This window comes from Callithrix jacchus, chromosome 8 (genome assembly GCF_049354715.1).
Source record: "Callithrix jacchus isolate 240 chromosome 8, calJac240_pri, whole genome shotgun sequence".
In the NCBI taxonomy this organism is placed as follows: Eukaryota; Metazoa; Chordata; class Mammalia; order Primates; family Cebidae; genus Callithrix; species Callithrix jacchus.
Window position 1 is genome coordinate 16,452,431 of NC_133509.1, and position 16,851 is coordinate 16,469,281.

At 40.6% G+C, this 16,851-nt stretch overlaps 1 protein-coding gene across 10 annotated transcripts in view; it reads left to right on the forward strand.

The window, feature by feature from the left end:
- The first annotated feature begins 44 nt into the window (after nucleotides 1-44).
- KIF23 (kinesin family member 23) overlaps nucleotides 45-16,851 on the forward strand; it is a 32,156-nt gene continuing 15,349 nt past the window's right edge. For 5 of the 10 annotated variants that reach the window (XM_009005138.5, XM_035259042.3, XM_035259043.3 and 2 more), the window contains exons 1-10: nucleotides 105-250; nucleotides 1,775-1,838; nucleotides 3,230-3,358; nucleotides 7,819-7,924; nucleotides 8,153-8,289; nucleotides 8,490-8,599; nucleotides 9,343-9,513; nucleotides 12,222-12,334; nucleotides 12,487-12,608; nucleotides 13,765-13,867. In XM_009005138.5, the coding sequence (XP_009003386.2) occupies nucleotides 240-250; nucleotides 1,775-1,838; nucleotides 3,230-3,358; nucleotides 7,819-7,924; nucleotides 8,153-8,289; nucleotides 8,490-8,599; nucleotides 9,343-9,513; nucleotides 12,222-12,334; nucleotides 12,487-12,608; nucleotides 13,765-13,867 (1,066 nt within the window). In that variant the 5' untranslated portion in view covers nucleotides 105-239. Of the gene's footprint in view, nucleotides 251-1,774; nucleotides 1,839-3,229; nucleotides 3,359-7,818; nucleotides 7,925-8,152; nucleotides 8,290-8,489; nucleotides 8,600-9,342; nucleotides 9,514-11,454; nucleotides 11,497-12,221; nucleotides 12,335-12,486; nucleotides 12,609-13,764; nucleotides 13,868-16,851 lie in introns of those variants that run through there. The other 5 variants (XM_054239408.2, XM_078333504.1, XM_035259041.3 and 2 more) reach the window with 5 other exon arrangements.

The window sequence follows — 16,851 nt, forward strand, 5'->3', positions numbered from 1 at the left end:
CTTCCGGCAGCACAGTCACTTCCGCGGAGTACCGGCCTCTCCTTGAGGGCGGGCGCTGATTGGCCCGTTTGAAATGCGCCTGGCGCGAGCTCACCTGAGCTCTCAGCGTCGCCGCCGGCTTCGGAGAGCACCGCGCCTTAGCCGGCCAGTCCCAGTTCCCACGGCCTGTCCCAGTGTCCCTCCGGCTTCTCCGGCTTCCCGTCCCGCGCGCGCGTTTGGGCGGCTTGGAGCTTGCTACCATGAAGCCAGCGTGAGTACGAGGCCGCCGAGTACGGAGGGAGGGGGGACGGGGTCCGGGGCCATGGGGCGGGGGGCCGGCGTCTCTACTCAGGCCGCGGCCGGACGCGGGCTGCGCGGGCAGCATCTAGACCGGTGCTGCCGCGGCCGCGACCCCAAAATGGCAGCCTCCATGTGCGGCAGCTCCGCAGGAACCTGGGCGCGGAGACCCCTGCCGCATCGCACCCCGCCGCCCCGCCCCGGTCTCCAGGGGCCAGGAAGGGTCGGCCGGAAGCAGGGGGTGTTTTATGCCGCACCCGGTTCGCGGTAGCGGGGCTGTCCTCGGAGCTCCGGGACAGCCTTCCCTTGTCTCAAGTTCCCCTTCTCCCTCGCTGGCTGCGGCCGCCTCCAGAGCGCAGTCCGCCGACTTAGTGCGGATCAGGGGCGGTCTCGCGTGTGGAGCCGAGGGAGTGTGGTGGGCATTGGTTAGGTGGGCTCCGTTTCTGGAGAGCCCTGGCACCGGTGATCGCCGCGAGCTCTTCTTAGCCTAGGACCCTGGCCTTGTGGCCGAGTCCGTCCCCTTACACAGGCCAGTTACTTCTGCTGGGTTTTGTGGCCGCGGGCAACCCCCGCCCACATTCCTAAGTTAGTATTTTCGGCGCAGCATCTTTCAAGGGTGAAGCAGTATTTGTTGTGTTAAGGAGAAGATTGGGTTTATTACCATTTAGGGAGTCATTTGCAAAAGGCAACTTGTTTATTAAGAGGCCGAAGTCAAAATCTTTAGATGAAAAAGAATTTATATATGAGAAGTATATGTATATATAAATATATTGAGTTGAAGTTAGATCCTCCACAGTGTATTTTGCACTGAATAACACGAATTTACTTGTGTTTCATCTGGGAATATGTTGAAAAAAATATTTTAAAACTGCAGTCGAAGCCAGTAATCTCACTTAATGTGTTAAGTGTATATCTAGCCTATAGATAAATGTGAAGGGAAAAAGATGAGCTGTTAGAGAAATGGTGAAATCAATCAAAGTATCTCTTTGATTGTCCCTATTTAAGAAAGCGACAAATTGGCAGTTTGGAACCGGATTTTGTTTGGAGACAGAGTAATCTTTTTGAGCATTCAATGACTGGTTGTTCTTTTAAAGTACAGGCATAAATCTTGACAAAAGAATGGATTCCTCCATGTGCATTTTTATAGTGTGTCAAAGTTAATCGGCTTGTCAGTCTGTAAACAGTTACTTGTAGATTTTTCAAATTTGTAGTGCCTCTGTTAAATTGTTGCTCAAGAAAATATGCAAGCTCTTTTAAGGATAGAAAGGAATCAGAGAATAAGTAGGTACATTTGGTATCAAAGATGTATTCTAAAGCAAATTTTAATTACTTTTAGGTTACACATGCCACACTCTGCTACTTTGAATATTATTCATGTTATTTGGGATACAGTGTTTTGGAACTGCTAAGGGATAATTTACATATAACCTAGACAGATTGTATATTAGTGTTGAACTGAAAAAAAAATTATTATTATTATTTTTTAACCTCTGACCAGGAGGGCTAAGACACCCCGGAAACCTATTGTGAAGAAAGGGTCCCAAACGAAAGACCCGGTTGGGGTAAGGTCTCCTTGTGGATCTATGTGTGTGTATTTAAGAAACTTATTTCTTCAGTCCTTTCTTGTCTTATGTGTATGCTTGGAAGGGAAGGAAGAGGAGATGTGGAAGTATAATCAAAGAACATTTAGTTAAATGGATGAACTGAATTGTATAAAACTAGTTCTAGCTGTGAAATTTTCTCTATAAGATTAATTAGTTCAGTACAATGAAGTCCTTAGTTGCCAACTGCATACCTTCCGTAATTATCATTTGAAGAGTTAGATAATTAAAAATCTCCAGCTGGGTTCGTATTCATCCCAGAGACTATGGACGGAGTTCATGTGAACCCAATTCATGCCATACAGCAATCGATGGCATGAGGAGAGCTCCAAATTTCTTGGGCCCAAGTTTAATTCAGTCTAGTATCTATTCATAACTGCAAGTACTTCACCAGTTTCAGGCTTGGGAACTTGCTTTTAAGAGCAAATGTTAAATTATGAAGAAAAAAATGAAGCAGGCAAAAAGAATAAAAATTTTAAAACAAAACAACAAATGGCAAACAAAAAGGGTTCCTTTCCTCTGAGGCATTTAAAATCTACCCCTCGCTGCCTCTTGAGTGGATTCCTGGCTCTGAAGTTAATGGCGCCAGGTGCTTTGCACACAGCTGAACAAGCTCAAGCCCCCTCTCCTGCTTTTAAAAATGTCTTTGTAGGCCAGGCACTGTGGCTCATGCCTGTAATCCCAGCACTTTGAGAGGCCTAGGCGGGTGGATCACCTGAGGTCAGGAGTTCGAGACCAGCCTGGCCAACATGGTAAAATCCCACCTCTACTAAAAATACAAAAATTAGCTGGATGTGGTGGCGGGTGCCTGCAATCCCAACCATTCGGGAGGCTGAGGCAGGAGAATCACTTGAACCCAGGAGGTGGAGGTTGCAGTGAGCCATTGCCCTCTAGCCTGGGCGACGAGAACGAAACTCTGTCTCAAATAAATAAATAAAAATAAGTCTTTGTATATTAAATGTTGGGTTAAGCTGACAAGTTTTTAAATTGACATCCATTTCCAAAGAATTCTAACAGATTTAAAAGTCTCATTTTGTGACATGTTGTTGACTCTTAGAGATGTTAGTAGTAGTATAACTTATTTGTGTACAATATAGTAATGAATACACACTGCAATTTGATATCAAAATTTATTTTAATTTTATGTGTATTTAAAGTCATCTCATCTAATGTGTTTGTATCTATCAATCTCACTTAGCAGATTTTAATTTTCATAGCCCTTGGCAATACAGAGCTCTTAAACGGAGAGACCAAATGTTTGTTGAATGAATGAATGAATGAATGAGAAGCTTAAGTGAAAAATCAGGCAAAAAGTCAAACTTTGTTCTTTAAGCACCTTCCTGTTTGTTTAGGTATACTGTAGGGTGCGCCCGCTGAGCTTTCATGATCAAGAGTGTTGCATAGAAGTGATCAATAATGCAACTGTTCAGCTTCATACTCCTGAGGGCTATAGACTCAATCGAAATGGAGACTATAAGGAGGTACTTTTGATTTGAACCAATTGTTTTTACTCAATATGTTGTTTCCTGAATGACTTTTACATTTTTAAATGTAACAAAACTCATTTGTGAGCCCACAAAGTCTTATTTACTTCATTATTACTAAAACACTGTATCTAAAGTGTTTTTGACTTCTGGGATGCACAAACATACCTTTGGTGTGCTGGAGTTAGAGGATTGCTTTTAGCAGATAATTTCTTACACTGGATATTACTGGTTTTTAGAGCATGTGTTAGGGATGATTTATTGTGGAATGATACTTGATTGTGCTAGGCGATTCGATATATACAGCTTCATGTGTTGAAATTAAAATAACATTTAATAATAGGCATTGTATACTTGCATCAACCTCTTATGCAGTGTTTTTATTGTTAGTAAAATTTTGAGTCAACTTAAAAATATTGTTTAGCAAATGTGCTAAGCTAGTAGCTGGATGGTAGAAGATTTTTTACAAACGAGTATGACATACTCCTTGCCTTTAGAAAGTTTATAACTTAAGACATATGGTAAACAAATAATTCTCATATAGATAAGACAGAAAGTTAGGTGTACTAAAGATGAGGGGCCCGTGGGGATTCAGGAGGATTAATTCAGGCTACCATTTCTACTTCTAGCTGTCACTCACTCTTCTGTGCCTACTATCCCTGTGAAATTGCTCTTCAGAAGACTGCCAGTGGCTGCTTTGCTGCTGAATTGGATGAATACCTCTTCATCCTCATTATAACCTGTTTGTCAGCAGCACTCTCCTGTCTCCCGCTCCAGCTCTCCCTGTATCTCCAGTTGAAACCTCTTCTCTGGCTCTAAACATTCAACCACTTACTTGGTATCTCTGCTTGGATGTCACATGTACATCTTAGATTTTACATGTCCATAAAGGAGTTCTTGATTTTCTCCTTTCCTCTCTAAATACTTCCTTCCTTGTTTTCTTCTCAAGGAATGGCCCCATCATCTGTCCAGTTTCTCAAGCCAGAAACCTGGAACTTACCTTTTACTTGCCCCTCCTTGCCCCTACTTCATTAGTAGCTCCTGTCAGTTATATTCCGTAATGTGTCTTGAAACTGTCCTTTCATTTCCATCTCCACTGCCACCAATCCTAGTCTGAGCCCCATTATTAATCATAGAGACCAGTGCTCCACATAATACCTGTAATGAAGGAATAGCTTTTTTATTTTTAATACATCACAGCTGGGACTTTTGTACAACTTGTGCTAGATGGAACTGCCCATGTGAGTTGGACAACAGAAAACTGGTTCGTAATCTCTTCATAGAGATGAGCGTATTAAATATGTGCTGCAATACTGAAATTTGATATAGGCCAAATGCCTATAGAACTTTCTAAACGTTAGGCCAGGCACAGTTGCTCATGCCTGTAATCCCAGCACTTTGGGAGGGTGAGGCAGGCAAATCATGAGGTTAGGAGTTCGAGACCAGCCTGACCAACATGGTGAAACCCCATGTCTATTTAAAATACAAAAATTAGCTGGGCACAATGGCAGGTTCCTGTAATCCCAGCTACTCTGGAGGCTGAGGCTGGAGAATGACTCGAACCCTGGAGGCAGAGGTTGAAGTGAGCTGAGATCGTGCCACTGCACTGCAGCCTGGGCGACAGAGTGAGACTCCATCTCAGAAAAGAAATACAAAAATTATCCAAGCATGGTGGTGGGGGCCTGTAATCCCAGCTACTCAGGAGGCCAAGACAGGAGAATCCCTTGAACCTGGGAGGTGGAGGTTGCAGTGAGCTGAGATCATGCCATTGTACTCCAGCCTGGGCAACAAGAGTGAAACTCCGTCTCAAAAAACAAACTAACCCAACTTTTTAAACATTTAAGTAGTCTGGTTACAGTTCTCAGGCATTGGTTTGCTGAGTATGCTTTGGGTGTCACTGACAAGACCACCAAAGCTTAACTGCTTCCACTTGGAATCTTCTCTGATCTATTTCTACAGAGCGGACAGAGTGATCTTTTAAAACATCAAATCTCATTATTTTCCTGTTCAAAACCTTTCAAGGAATAAAATCTTTAAACAGACAAAATCCTTCTTAATCTGTCTCCCAGCTGTCTCCACCCATAGTCATCCAATCTTTTGAGTTCCTTGGATAAGGCAGAATCCTGGCTGTTAGTTGTTGCCTTAACCTGGACTTCTCTGGGTTTTAGCATGGGTCATCCTTGGGTTTCAGCTTAAATATCACCTCCTCAGCTTGTACAGGCTACCCAGTCAGAAACAGCAAGCCACAGCCCCTCTCCCCTTGTCTGTGCTCTGTGTATCTACTTTATAGTACTTAACCACAGTCTATTTACTTACTTGTTTATTGTCTTTCCTCCACCATAATGTAAACTTCCAGGGAATATGTACCTTATATGTTCTATTCATCAAAATAGTAAATATGGCTTCAGCCTGAATGAATGGTCTGGGAAGGTTTTATGGAGGAGCAGGTCTTTGAGGATATAACATAGTTAAACACTGATTTACTGAGTTTTACTTCTTTAAGTGAATTTCAAGTATGTATAAATATAGGTATCAAATAGGTATAAAAAGGTTTGATGGGGATTAAAAATAGTTACTGCTTTCTGACAGAAGGCAACATTGTATAATGAAAAGTGCATTGCTGCCAGGAATGATGGTTTATACCTGTAATCCCAGCACTTTGGGAGGCCAAGGCGGACAAATCACTTGAGATCAGGAGTTAGAGACCAGCTTGGCCAACATGGCGAAACCCCATCGCTACTAAAAATATAAAAATTACCCGGTGTGGTGGCGGGTGCCTGTAACACCAGCTATTTGGGAGGCTGAGGCAAGGAGAATCGCTTGAACCCAGAAGGCAGAGGTTGCAGTGAGCTGAGATCCCGCCACTGCATTCCAGCCTGGGTGACAGAGGTGAGACTCTGTCTCAAAAATAAAAAAGAAAACAAAACCATTGCATTGAAGATGGCTTCAATACTAATTAACTCCATGTGCTCAGAGAAGTTTCTCCTTTGGGCCTCAGTTTTCTTTACCTTGAAGGGAGGGAGTCATTCATGAGGACTGTGAGGTCATCTGTCTTCTCAGTCCTGGCCTATGTGTATGTATCCTTGCAGTTCCAAGATTCTTTGTTCTTTTTGAACTCTAAAGCCTTTTTAAGGATTATATTTTATTAATCATATTTAGAGAGACTTGATAATTGTCTTGCTTTCTTAAAGGTCACAATTTATTTAAAATGTATTTTGTGTAAGAACTCAGATGAGATTATATTTACAGTTTACTTCTGGTTTTAAAGTACAGTACATCAAAACATGTGGCATTATGCTGCTATGCCATTTTCTTTTTTCTGTGTTTTTTTTTTTTGAGACAGGATCTCACTCTGTGGCCCACGCTGGCATGCAATGGTGCACCCACAGCTCATTGTTTTTTTTTATGTGGAGATTTTTGTTGTTGTTTTTACATTTTTTTTTGAGACGGAGTTTCACTCTTGTTACCCAGACTAGAGTGCAATGGCGTGATCTCGGCTCACTGTAACCTCCGCCTCCTGGGTTCAGGCAATTCTCCTGCCTCAGCCTCCTGAGTAGCTGGGATTACAGGCACGCGCCACCATGCCCAGCTAATTTTTTGTATTTTTAGTAGAGACGGGGTTTCGCCATGTTGACCAGGATGGTCTTGATCTCTTAATCTCGTGATCCACTCGCCTGGGCCTCCCAAAGTGCTGGGATTATAGGTTTGAGCCACTATGCCCATGCTATGCTCTTTTAAATGACACCTTTATCAAGAAAAACTAGGAAACAATAAAGTCATGTATGACATCATGCTTGTAGATTTCCACAAATCTGTGACTATGAATCATTATAATACCTTTTGATCTTTGTCACTTAATTAAAATCAATCTTAGATTAGAAGCATTAGTGGATTTAAGACTTTTCTACATTTTCAGCTGGGTGCACCTGTAATCCCAGCACTTTGGAAGGCTGAGGTGGATGAATCACCTGAAGTCAGGAGTTTGAGACCAGCCTGCCTAACATGGTTAAACCTTATCTCTACTAAAAATACAGAAATTAGCTGGGCGTGGTGGTGTGTGCCTGTAATTCCAGCTACTCTGAATTCTCTCAAGCAGGAGAATCGCTTGAACCCAGGAGGCAAAGGTTGCAGTGAGCCAAGATCATGCCATTGCAGTCCAATCTGGGCAACAAGAGCAAAACTCCGTCTCAAAAAAGAAAAAGAGACTTTTGTATATTTTCTTCAGTAGTTGTGACTGAAAACATTTACCAGTTTATGATTGGTATAATTTAGGTATGTCATGACTTTTTAGTGAATCACTAAAAAATGAAGGATTCCCACTGTAAAGACTGTTTATGTTTTTTCTTTGCATGCTTAGATCTGAAATGTCATAAAGAAACACCTTTAAGTTTAAGAAGATGTATTTTTAGCCTAGATAATAGTGGAATTCCATTTAGTACATTTTTTTCTCTCCACAGACTCAGTATTCATTTAAACAAGTGTTTGGCACTCACACCACCCAGAAGGAACTGTTTGATGTTGTGGCTCATCCCTTGGTCGATGACCTTATTCATGGCAAAAATGGTATGATATAACTCTTGGAGTTTTGCTGGATTTTCCTTTTTCTCCTCTTCTGATAAAACTTCTTTGATATTTTTATGTTTGGCGCTGAATCCATATTTAATTTGTTAGTGTGGTGGTAAACTTGCCTTTTTTGAGCTGGCTAATTTTTAGTGTTTTCTAATACAGTGAAGAAATATTACAAGTGGAGGACTTCTAAGATGTAACTCATTGTGACTTGCTGCACTGTAGGTCTTCTTTTCACATATGGCGTGACAGGAAGTGGAAAAACTCACACAATGACCGGTTCTCCAGGGGAAGGAGGGCTGCTTCCTCGTTGTTTAGACATGATCTTTAACAGTATAGGGTCGTTTCAAGCTAAACGATATGTAAGTATGATTCTTTTGCGTTGTGACTTATCTTACTGGACTAAGATGCCTATGGACACAGTAGTATTCAAGAAGAACCAAAACACTGGATTCATTTTGAAACCTTAACTGTTCCTTAATTTTTAAATATGTTTCTTACTATTTTAAGTCAAATTCTAAAAAACATGGTATGATTTTTTTTTTTTTTGCCCCTATTTCAGGTTTTTAAATCTAATGATAGGAATAGTATGGATATACAGTGTGAGGTTGATGCCTTATTAGAACGTCAGAAAAGAGAAGCTATGCCCAATCCAAAGACCCCTTCTAGCAAGTAAGTAATTATATTTGTATGCAGCACTGGCCTAGGGGCATAGGATTCTGTCCTGTGGTTTGCCCAGACATGGGGAATGGTAAACATTAAGTGGAGAATTTGACATTTGTTAGATTAAGGTTAAGGAATATTCTTAAGTTCTTTGCTCAGATGTTTTCTCTTTGGTTTTGAGCACATTTTGTTTGAATCACTGTTTCGAGAAGGTGCCACTCTGGGTGGAGAGAGGGTATAAAAGCCTTTGTTGTGTGTTTGGGAGCACATGGGGATACTGTTGGCAAACTGTGAGCATGAATAAAGTTGCTTTGTGCATGTCTACTTCTAATTCCAGATATTTATTGTATCTGTTAGTTTCCCCTTGGGACCATTTAAAAAAAAATTTTTTTTTTTTTGAGATGGAGTCTCACGGTGTTGCCTAGGCTGGAGTGCAGTGGCATGATCTCGGCTCACTGCAAGGTCTGCCTCCCAGGTTCAAGCAATCCTTCTGCCTCAGTCCCACTAGTAGCTGGGAATGCAGGCACTCACCACCATGCCCAGCTAATTTTTGTATTTTGGGTAGAGAAGGGGTTTCGCCATGTTGGCCAGGCTGGTATTGAACTCCTGACCTCAGGTGATCTGCCCGCCTTATCCTCCCAAAGTGCTAGGATTACAGGTGTGAACCACTATGCCCAACTGGGATCCTTTAGTTTTAAAATGGACTTACCAGTGTATACAATTGAACTTTGTTTTTTTTTTTTTTTTTTAAGACGACAAGTAGATCCAGAGTTTGCAGATATGATAACTGTGAAAGAATTCTGCAAAGCAGAAGAGGTTGATGAAGACAGTGTGTATGGTGTATTTGTCTCTTATATTGAAATATATAATAATTACATATATGATCTGTTGGAAGAGGTGCCATTTGATCCCATAAAACCCAAGTAAGTAGTGAAGAGAGCCCCTTAGCTGTTAACGTTGGGGAAGTTACTTTACCTAAGAAGCTGTAGTTTCTTCGGCTATGAATGAGAACAATGCATTTGTTTTCAGAATGAACTGCTATCATTTGTATATCACATGGTTTGGTGTTTGAGTGTTTATTATTAGCTAGATACGTAGCTATATTAGGGAACTGGTGGGTTGAAAGCATCTAAGGAGAAGAGGGACCCAAATACTCATCTTGGAGATTACTTTTGAAAACTCTGGGCTCTGGGCTGTGTTTTGAGAAGGATCTTAATTAATTACATAAGGAAGTGTCCCTATTGATGTGTTCTGGGACTCCCTTTCAAGAACTTGCGACAGTATAGGGAGTTTTGTAGCTTCTTAACACCACCCTTGATGATTTCTACAGACTGGAACCTAAAGCTGTTATCTGTACAAGTAATACTTACATACCTTCCGTCATTCATTAACATGGAGTGAGATCTGCACTATAATTCCACTACTTCCTAGATTTCCTTGGGTCTTGCCTTTCTGAGATGTAAGACTGGTTACCACTTGGCAAAAATGATAAATCTGAATTTGTGCCAGAGTTGACCCTGGAATCTTACGTTTAATGTTAGTATCTTGTTCCTGAGTTGATTTTGTTTTTAAGCTAAAGGCTTGTCTTTAATGCTGTCTTGATTAGGGCCTCCCTGGACATAAATAATATAAAGACCTGTGTCTTATATTTAACTTTGTGTGTATATCGAATGGAACATTATTGGAGAAACAGTTGGACTTAGAAAATTGTTAGACTGAGAATAAGTACCAGTATATCCACTTTTAATTACATGAAAAATTTATGGACTCTGGTTGAGGCCATACTTGATACAAGTGTTTCTGTGGTTCTTAGTGAGTCATATTTTGATAGGTTATCTTCACCAGAGTCCTTAATTTTCATTGCATTGATTGGGAAAACAATTACAATATGGCTGAGTAAGCTAAATGTAAAAATACTAATCCTAGGAGTTTATGCCAAGGAAGACTCTTTTGCTCTGTTTAACTTTTCCTCAAGTGAGAACTTTAAAAAGGGACTTATTTCTGGAGTGAGCTGTCTTTATTTACCCTTGAAATGTTGGTAATAGTAAAAACACTTAGGTTGTGAAGCAATACATGGAAGAGTTAAGACCTTGTGAGACAGTTACTTTTCATTTTTTTTTTTTTGAGACAGGGTCTTGCTCTACCATGTCAACTCACTGCAGCCAACCTCCTGGGTTCAGGTGATACTCCTGCCTTAGCTTCCTAAGTAGCTGGAACTACAAGCACCAGCCACCATGCCTGGCTAATTTTCTAATTTATTGTAGAGATAGGGGTCTCACTATGTTGCTTAGGGTGGTCTCGAACTCCTGGCCTCAAGCGGTCCTCCCACCTTGGCCTCCCAAAGTGTTGGGATTACAAGTGTGAGCCACCATGTCTGGTGTGACAATTACTTTTTATATCAAAGTATATCAAAGTAATTACTTTCCCATTTGTTTTAAAGTGTCGATTGTCTTGACTCTAATCTTGGATATACCCATTTTCATGTATACCATGTGCCAAGTTTTTGTTTGGTTTGTTCTAAATGAGACTGTTTTCAAAGGATCCTATCTTGACTTCATTTAGTTATACAAAAGAAGATTGACAAAAGTGCCTTGTGTGCTTTGTAACCTTTCTGGGTAACTCCTTGAATGAACATACAAGGGTGCTTGTTTGGCACTGAATTCAGATTTAATTTGTTAGGTTGGTGTTAGGCCTGCTTTTTAAAGCTAGTTAACTTTTAGTAGTTTGTAATACAATGAAAAACTATTGCAAGTGGAGGGTTTTTAAGATATGACTCACTGTGACTGTCACATAGTCTGGCCTGAACATGTTGGTGTGAGATGGCTGCTGTAGAAACAGTAACGTCTGCCTTATTCCTTTGGTAGGTGGAACAGTTGCAGCACACCCATGAGGAACACAGATTTTGTGTATGTGTGATGGTGCTGACTCTTTTCTTAGGGAGAAGGGTGCAGTTATACTATGTTTGGCATTCTGTGGCATGTTTGCTTGTAGGTTATTTTTCATTGTCACGGGGCTGGTTGCTCTCTCTAAGCCCTCCTTGCTTCCTGAAAAATCTGCTACTGACTATCAGTAATGGTGGCTTGTAAATGTCTCTACCCTCACCATTCACAAGACTAAGACCAAACAGGTAGCTCTCTTACCCACCCTTCATCTTACCTACAGACTAAAACTCCATAAGCCACTTTGAAAGGATTGCCACTCATGGTATATACCAAACTCTTTCTGAATTTGTTTTCCGCTGTTGCTGAGGAGGTCAGAACGGGTTCTATCTGCTAGTCTTTTAAAATTAGGAAAATACTAGATTTTGGTGCTTAACCTGTGCATGTGATGTCGCTGTAATACTACTTTGGTCTCTAATTGTTTAGTAAGTACTGCTTCATATGCTTTCTTAGAGCAAAGCTTTAAAACATAATTGGTTTCTATTGTTATGTAATTAATTGACTAGCTTTACAATCTTATCTAAGTTTAATATTTCTCTGGAGTATTATGCATTATATGTTTATTATAAAATATATATAATTTTTATTAGAAGAATAGCATGTCATGTCGCCTGGCATTTTAGTCCTACTCTTAAATGAAGAGATTGGCATCTCAGAATTTAGGAAACTAATTTTTTTTTTCTTTCCCATAGACCTCCACAATCTAAATTGCTTCGTGAAGATAAGAACCATAACATGTATGTTGCAGGATGTACGGAAGTAGAAGTGAAATCTACTGATGAGGCTTTTGAAGTTTTCTGGAGAGGTTAGAAACATCTAGAACTAGAAAAATACAGAATGATAAATATCACCTAGAGTTGCTACTAAATTTGATAGCAATCTCTTTGACTTACTAGAAAGCACGTGTAATGAAATGACCAAGTTTGGGTTTGATCAATGATTTCTCTGTTGTCACAGGCCAGAAAAAGAGACGTATTGCTAATACCCATTTGAATCGTGAGTCCAGCCGTTCCCATAGCGTGTTCAACATTAAATTAGTTCAGGCTCCCTTGGATGCAGATGGAGACAATGTCTTACAGGTAAAGTTGTTGTATGTGGAGTTTTCTGGTTCTAACTCTATCCTTAATTTTTGGAATTAGAGTAAATCCAGCCAATGTGGCGAAACCCTGACTCTAGTAAAATTAAAAAAATGGTGATGCACTCCTGTAATCCCAGCTACTTGTGTGGCTGAGGTAGGAGGATCACTTGAACCTCGGACGTGGAGGTGCGGTGACCTGAGGTTGCACCACTGCACTCCAGCCTGGGTGACAGAGTGAGACCCTGTCTCGAAACAAAAAAAGTTAATGTAGGGAGGTTTTATTGCAATGAAAATTGCTCTAGAATAAATATACAGTTGGTTCTCTGTATGCATGGGTTTTACATCTGTAGATTGAACCAGGGGTGGATCGAAAATATTCGAAAATAAAATCCTGCATTTGTACTGACCATGTACAGACTTTTATTGGTCATTAATCCTTAAACAATACAGTATAACAACTTGTTATGCCAGGCGTGGTGGCTCACGCCTGTGGTCCCAGCACTTTGGGAGGCCGAGGCGGGTGGATCACGAGATCAAGAGATGGAGACCATTCTGGTCAACATGGTGAAACCCCATCTCCACTAAAAATACAAAAAAAAATGAGCTGGGCGTGGTGGCGCACGCCTGTAGTCCCAGTTACTTGGAAGGCTGAGGCAAGAGAATCACTTGAACCCAGGAGGAGGAGGAGGTTGCAGTGAGTGGAGATGGTACCACTGCACTCTTTCTCAAAAAATAAAAAATTATAGCATTATGATATTAGGTTATTATAAGATTATTAAATAACTGATTATAGAAGAATTTAGGGTAGTTCTATTCTAGACTCTTATTCAGCAAATATCTGCTGAGTTCCTACTGAGTGGTGGGCACTGTGCAGCATGCTGGTTATAATGTAGTAAAAGACGGAGTCCTTGCTCTCAGGGAGCCTACAGTCTGATGCAGAAGGAAGACCAGCCAATTGGACAAGTAATCATTAATGTCATGAGTATATTTATCATACTCTTTTAGCAAACTCTCATCTAAAATATGTATCCTTTGCCTGTCCTGTGCATTTTGTATTATGCAAATGTTTATTAAGGCTTGTTGATAGGAATCTATTTAAAGAACATTGTAAACCAGTTATCACCCATTTTAAGTTATTGGCTTTGTGATCTTTTTAGGAAAAAGAACAAATCACTATAAGTCAGTTGTCCTTGGTAGATCTTGCTGGAAGTGAAAGAACTAACCGGACCAGAGCAGAAGGGAACAGATTACGTGAAGCTGGTGAGTAAAGCATAGTATTTATTTATAGCCGCAACTTTCGGAAACTTGCCATGCCAGTTTATTATCTACTTATCAATGGGTGGTTCTTTGCTTTTTTGTTTTGTTTTTTAATTTTTATTTTATTGAGATGGTCTTACTCTGTTACCCAGGTGAGAATGCCGTGGTGTATTCTCTTGGCTCCTTGCAGCCTCAAACTCCTGGGCTCAATTGAACATCCCATTTCAGCCTCCTGAGTAGCCGGGACTACAGGTGTGCACCACCATGCCTGTCTAATTTTTAAAAATTTTTTATAGAGATGGGGTCTCCTTATGTTGCCCAGGCTGGTCTCAGGTTCCTGAGCTCTAGTTATCCTCTCACCTTGACCTCCCCAAAGGCTTGAGATTACAGAAATGAGCCACTGTAACAGGCCTCAATGGGTGGTTTAAGCATAATTGTCCTCCATTAGATAATTTAGAGGCTGTTTATAGTTATGCTGGTTTGATATCAATCTGTTAGAATACATTGATTTCTTTAAGAATGAGGAAAGTTATATTCAATTAGTCTTGGTGTGGTAGCTCACACCTGTAATTCTGGCACTTTGGGAGGCCAAGGTATGTGGATCAAGTCCAGCCTGGGCAACATGGTGAAACCCCGTCTCTACAAAAAATTAGGTGGGTGTGGTGTGTCTATAGTGCAAGCTACTTGGATGCTGAGGTGGGAGAATTGCTTGAGCCCTGGAGGTGAAGTCTGCAGTGAGCCCGATCTCACTATTACACTCCAGGCTGTGCAACAGAGAACCTGTCTTTAAAAAAAAAGTGTATTTTTAGTATTGTAGGTCAGTATTGGGTCCTTGTTATTTTTAGTATTGTAGGTCAATTATTGGGTCCTTGAAATGTTATTTCAATATTTGTTGGTAAAAATTGGCTTGTAGAGATGGAAAATTCTGAACACAAGCCAATTGAAGGAGTCTCTATATAGCCAGTCTATAGATGTGTTTTTAAAAATCTGTGGATGTTATGTCCCCTTGCCTTTTTGAAGTTTTTTAAAAAAATTAATATATCATAGTTGTACATACTTTTTGGGTATATGTGATATTTTGATAGATGTATATGGTGTGATCGAATCAGTGTAATTGGGTTTTCTGTCACCTTGCATGTTGTATTTTCTTTTACTAGCCATATATTGAGTACCTGCTATGTGCCAGGAATTAAACACAGACACAAAGAACACAGTCCTGCTGGAGAGAGCCTATCCAAGTCGAGATCAGTCGATAACGAGATTGTTTGAGTAGAATGTGATGGGAGTGCAGGGTAGGCTGCCTAAAGCCATCTGGGAGTGGGAAGGTGACAAATTGGGTAGGAGTGAGCTGTATGAAGGATAAGATAGGATTAAAGGCAACATTCCTTTTAGAGGAGGCAGCTGCTTGTAAATGACCAAGTCCTGAGATAATATGGCAGAATCAAAGTAGCTGAAGTGGAGGATGTAGGTTGGTGAATTGTGAGAACTGAGGCAGAAGAGTAAGGCAGGTTCATGAAGACCCTTGTCTGTCATATCAAGAAGTTTGAATTTTATCTTGAAGGAATAATGTTAGTTACCAACTATTACGTGTCTAGTGTGTGTTATAGTATCTACACACTGGATAGGTGGGATTGTATTATACCCATTTTTCAGATGAGGAAATGGGTTTGGGAAGGGTAATTTTCTCAAGGCTGGAGCCATGTTAGTTGGACTCTCACAGCTTCTGTCTTTCTACTATATCATATAACCTTTCCTTAAAGAAGGATTAGTCTTTTAGAAAGATCATTTTGCCAATGTAGAGAAATGGCAAAGGGGCAAGCCTAAATATATGAAAGAGCAGTTAGGAGCCTTTTGCAGCAATTCAGGTGAGCAATTGTGAGACCTGGAGGCAAAGGTCAGACAACACTGAGAGGTAGTTAGGAAGTAGGTTCATCTGGATGTGGAGAATAAGGAGATGTTTGATTGACGAGCTGGTGTGGATAGTTAATGCGTTGTGTTGGAAATGTTCAGTTTATTCAAGTGAAGGTGCCTTGTAATTGGGTGCAAAGGTACATGGATTTAGAAGGAGAGAGATTTGACTTGAGGTTTTTAGGTTTAGGTTTTGTCAATAGAGAAATGACTGAAGCAATTGGGTGAGATGAGATAATTCATAGCGAATAGAGAGGAACAAGCTGAGAGCAGAAGCTTGAGGAATAACAAGCCCTTGATTATTAATTGAAAGAGCTTGGGAAGGACAGAAAAGGGATTTGAGGGATTATGAAACGATGAAAAAATACGCGCACACATTATATATATACACATTAGAAGATAGTAAGATTTGAATTTATTCATATGCTGAAGAGATGATGTTTATGTCCAGTGAGAAATGGGACCTTTAGAGCTGCCTCTACCCTGGGCCAAAGGACTCTTGGAATTTGTCTGAATTACTTGAGTTTCATGAGAGTGGACTGTGTCCGTGCTGTCTGTCATTGTCTCCCCAGTACTGTTTACCTGCTAGGAGTTAACAAATGTGAATGGGATGATTATTGGTGGAGTGGAGCAGGGTCCCAGAAGAGGCAGGAAAATCTGAATCTAGATCACAAGATGAAGGATTAACTTTGATGGGACAAGAGCTAGTTTAGAAAGAAAGTAAAAACTTAAAGTTTTGGATGCTTTGGGGAAAAGCTAGAAAGGACTGTTAGTGTTAATATGGGTAAGGTGCAGGTGTGACAAGATTTAGGGAGTGAGAGAAGAAAGGGAGATTGTGGTTGGCATATGGCAGAGGCTCCAGGTTTGTAGAGGTAATACACTTCTGAGGGATAGGGTTTGGGCTGTTAGCTGTAATGGAATAGAGATGAAGATTTAGAATAGGATTTGGGGCCCTGTGACTACAGCATTTGAGAATGATTGTTGTTCTCATAGATACTGAAATAAACCAGGGGCTGGGATGTAGGAAGAACATAGGGAGGAACTAGGAAAATGTTGCTGGCTACTTCTCCCTCTGTTTA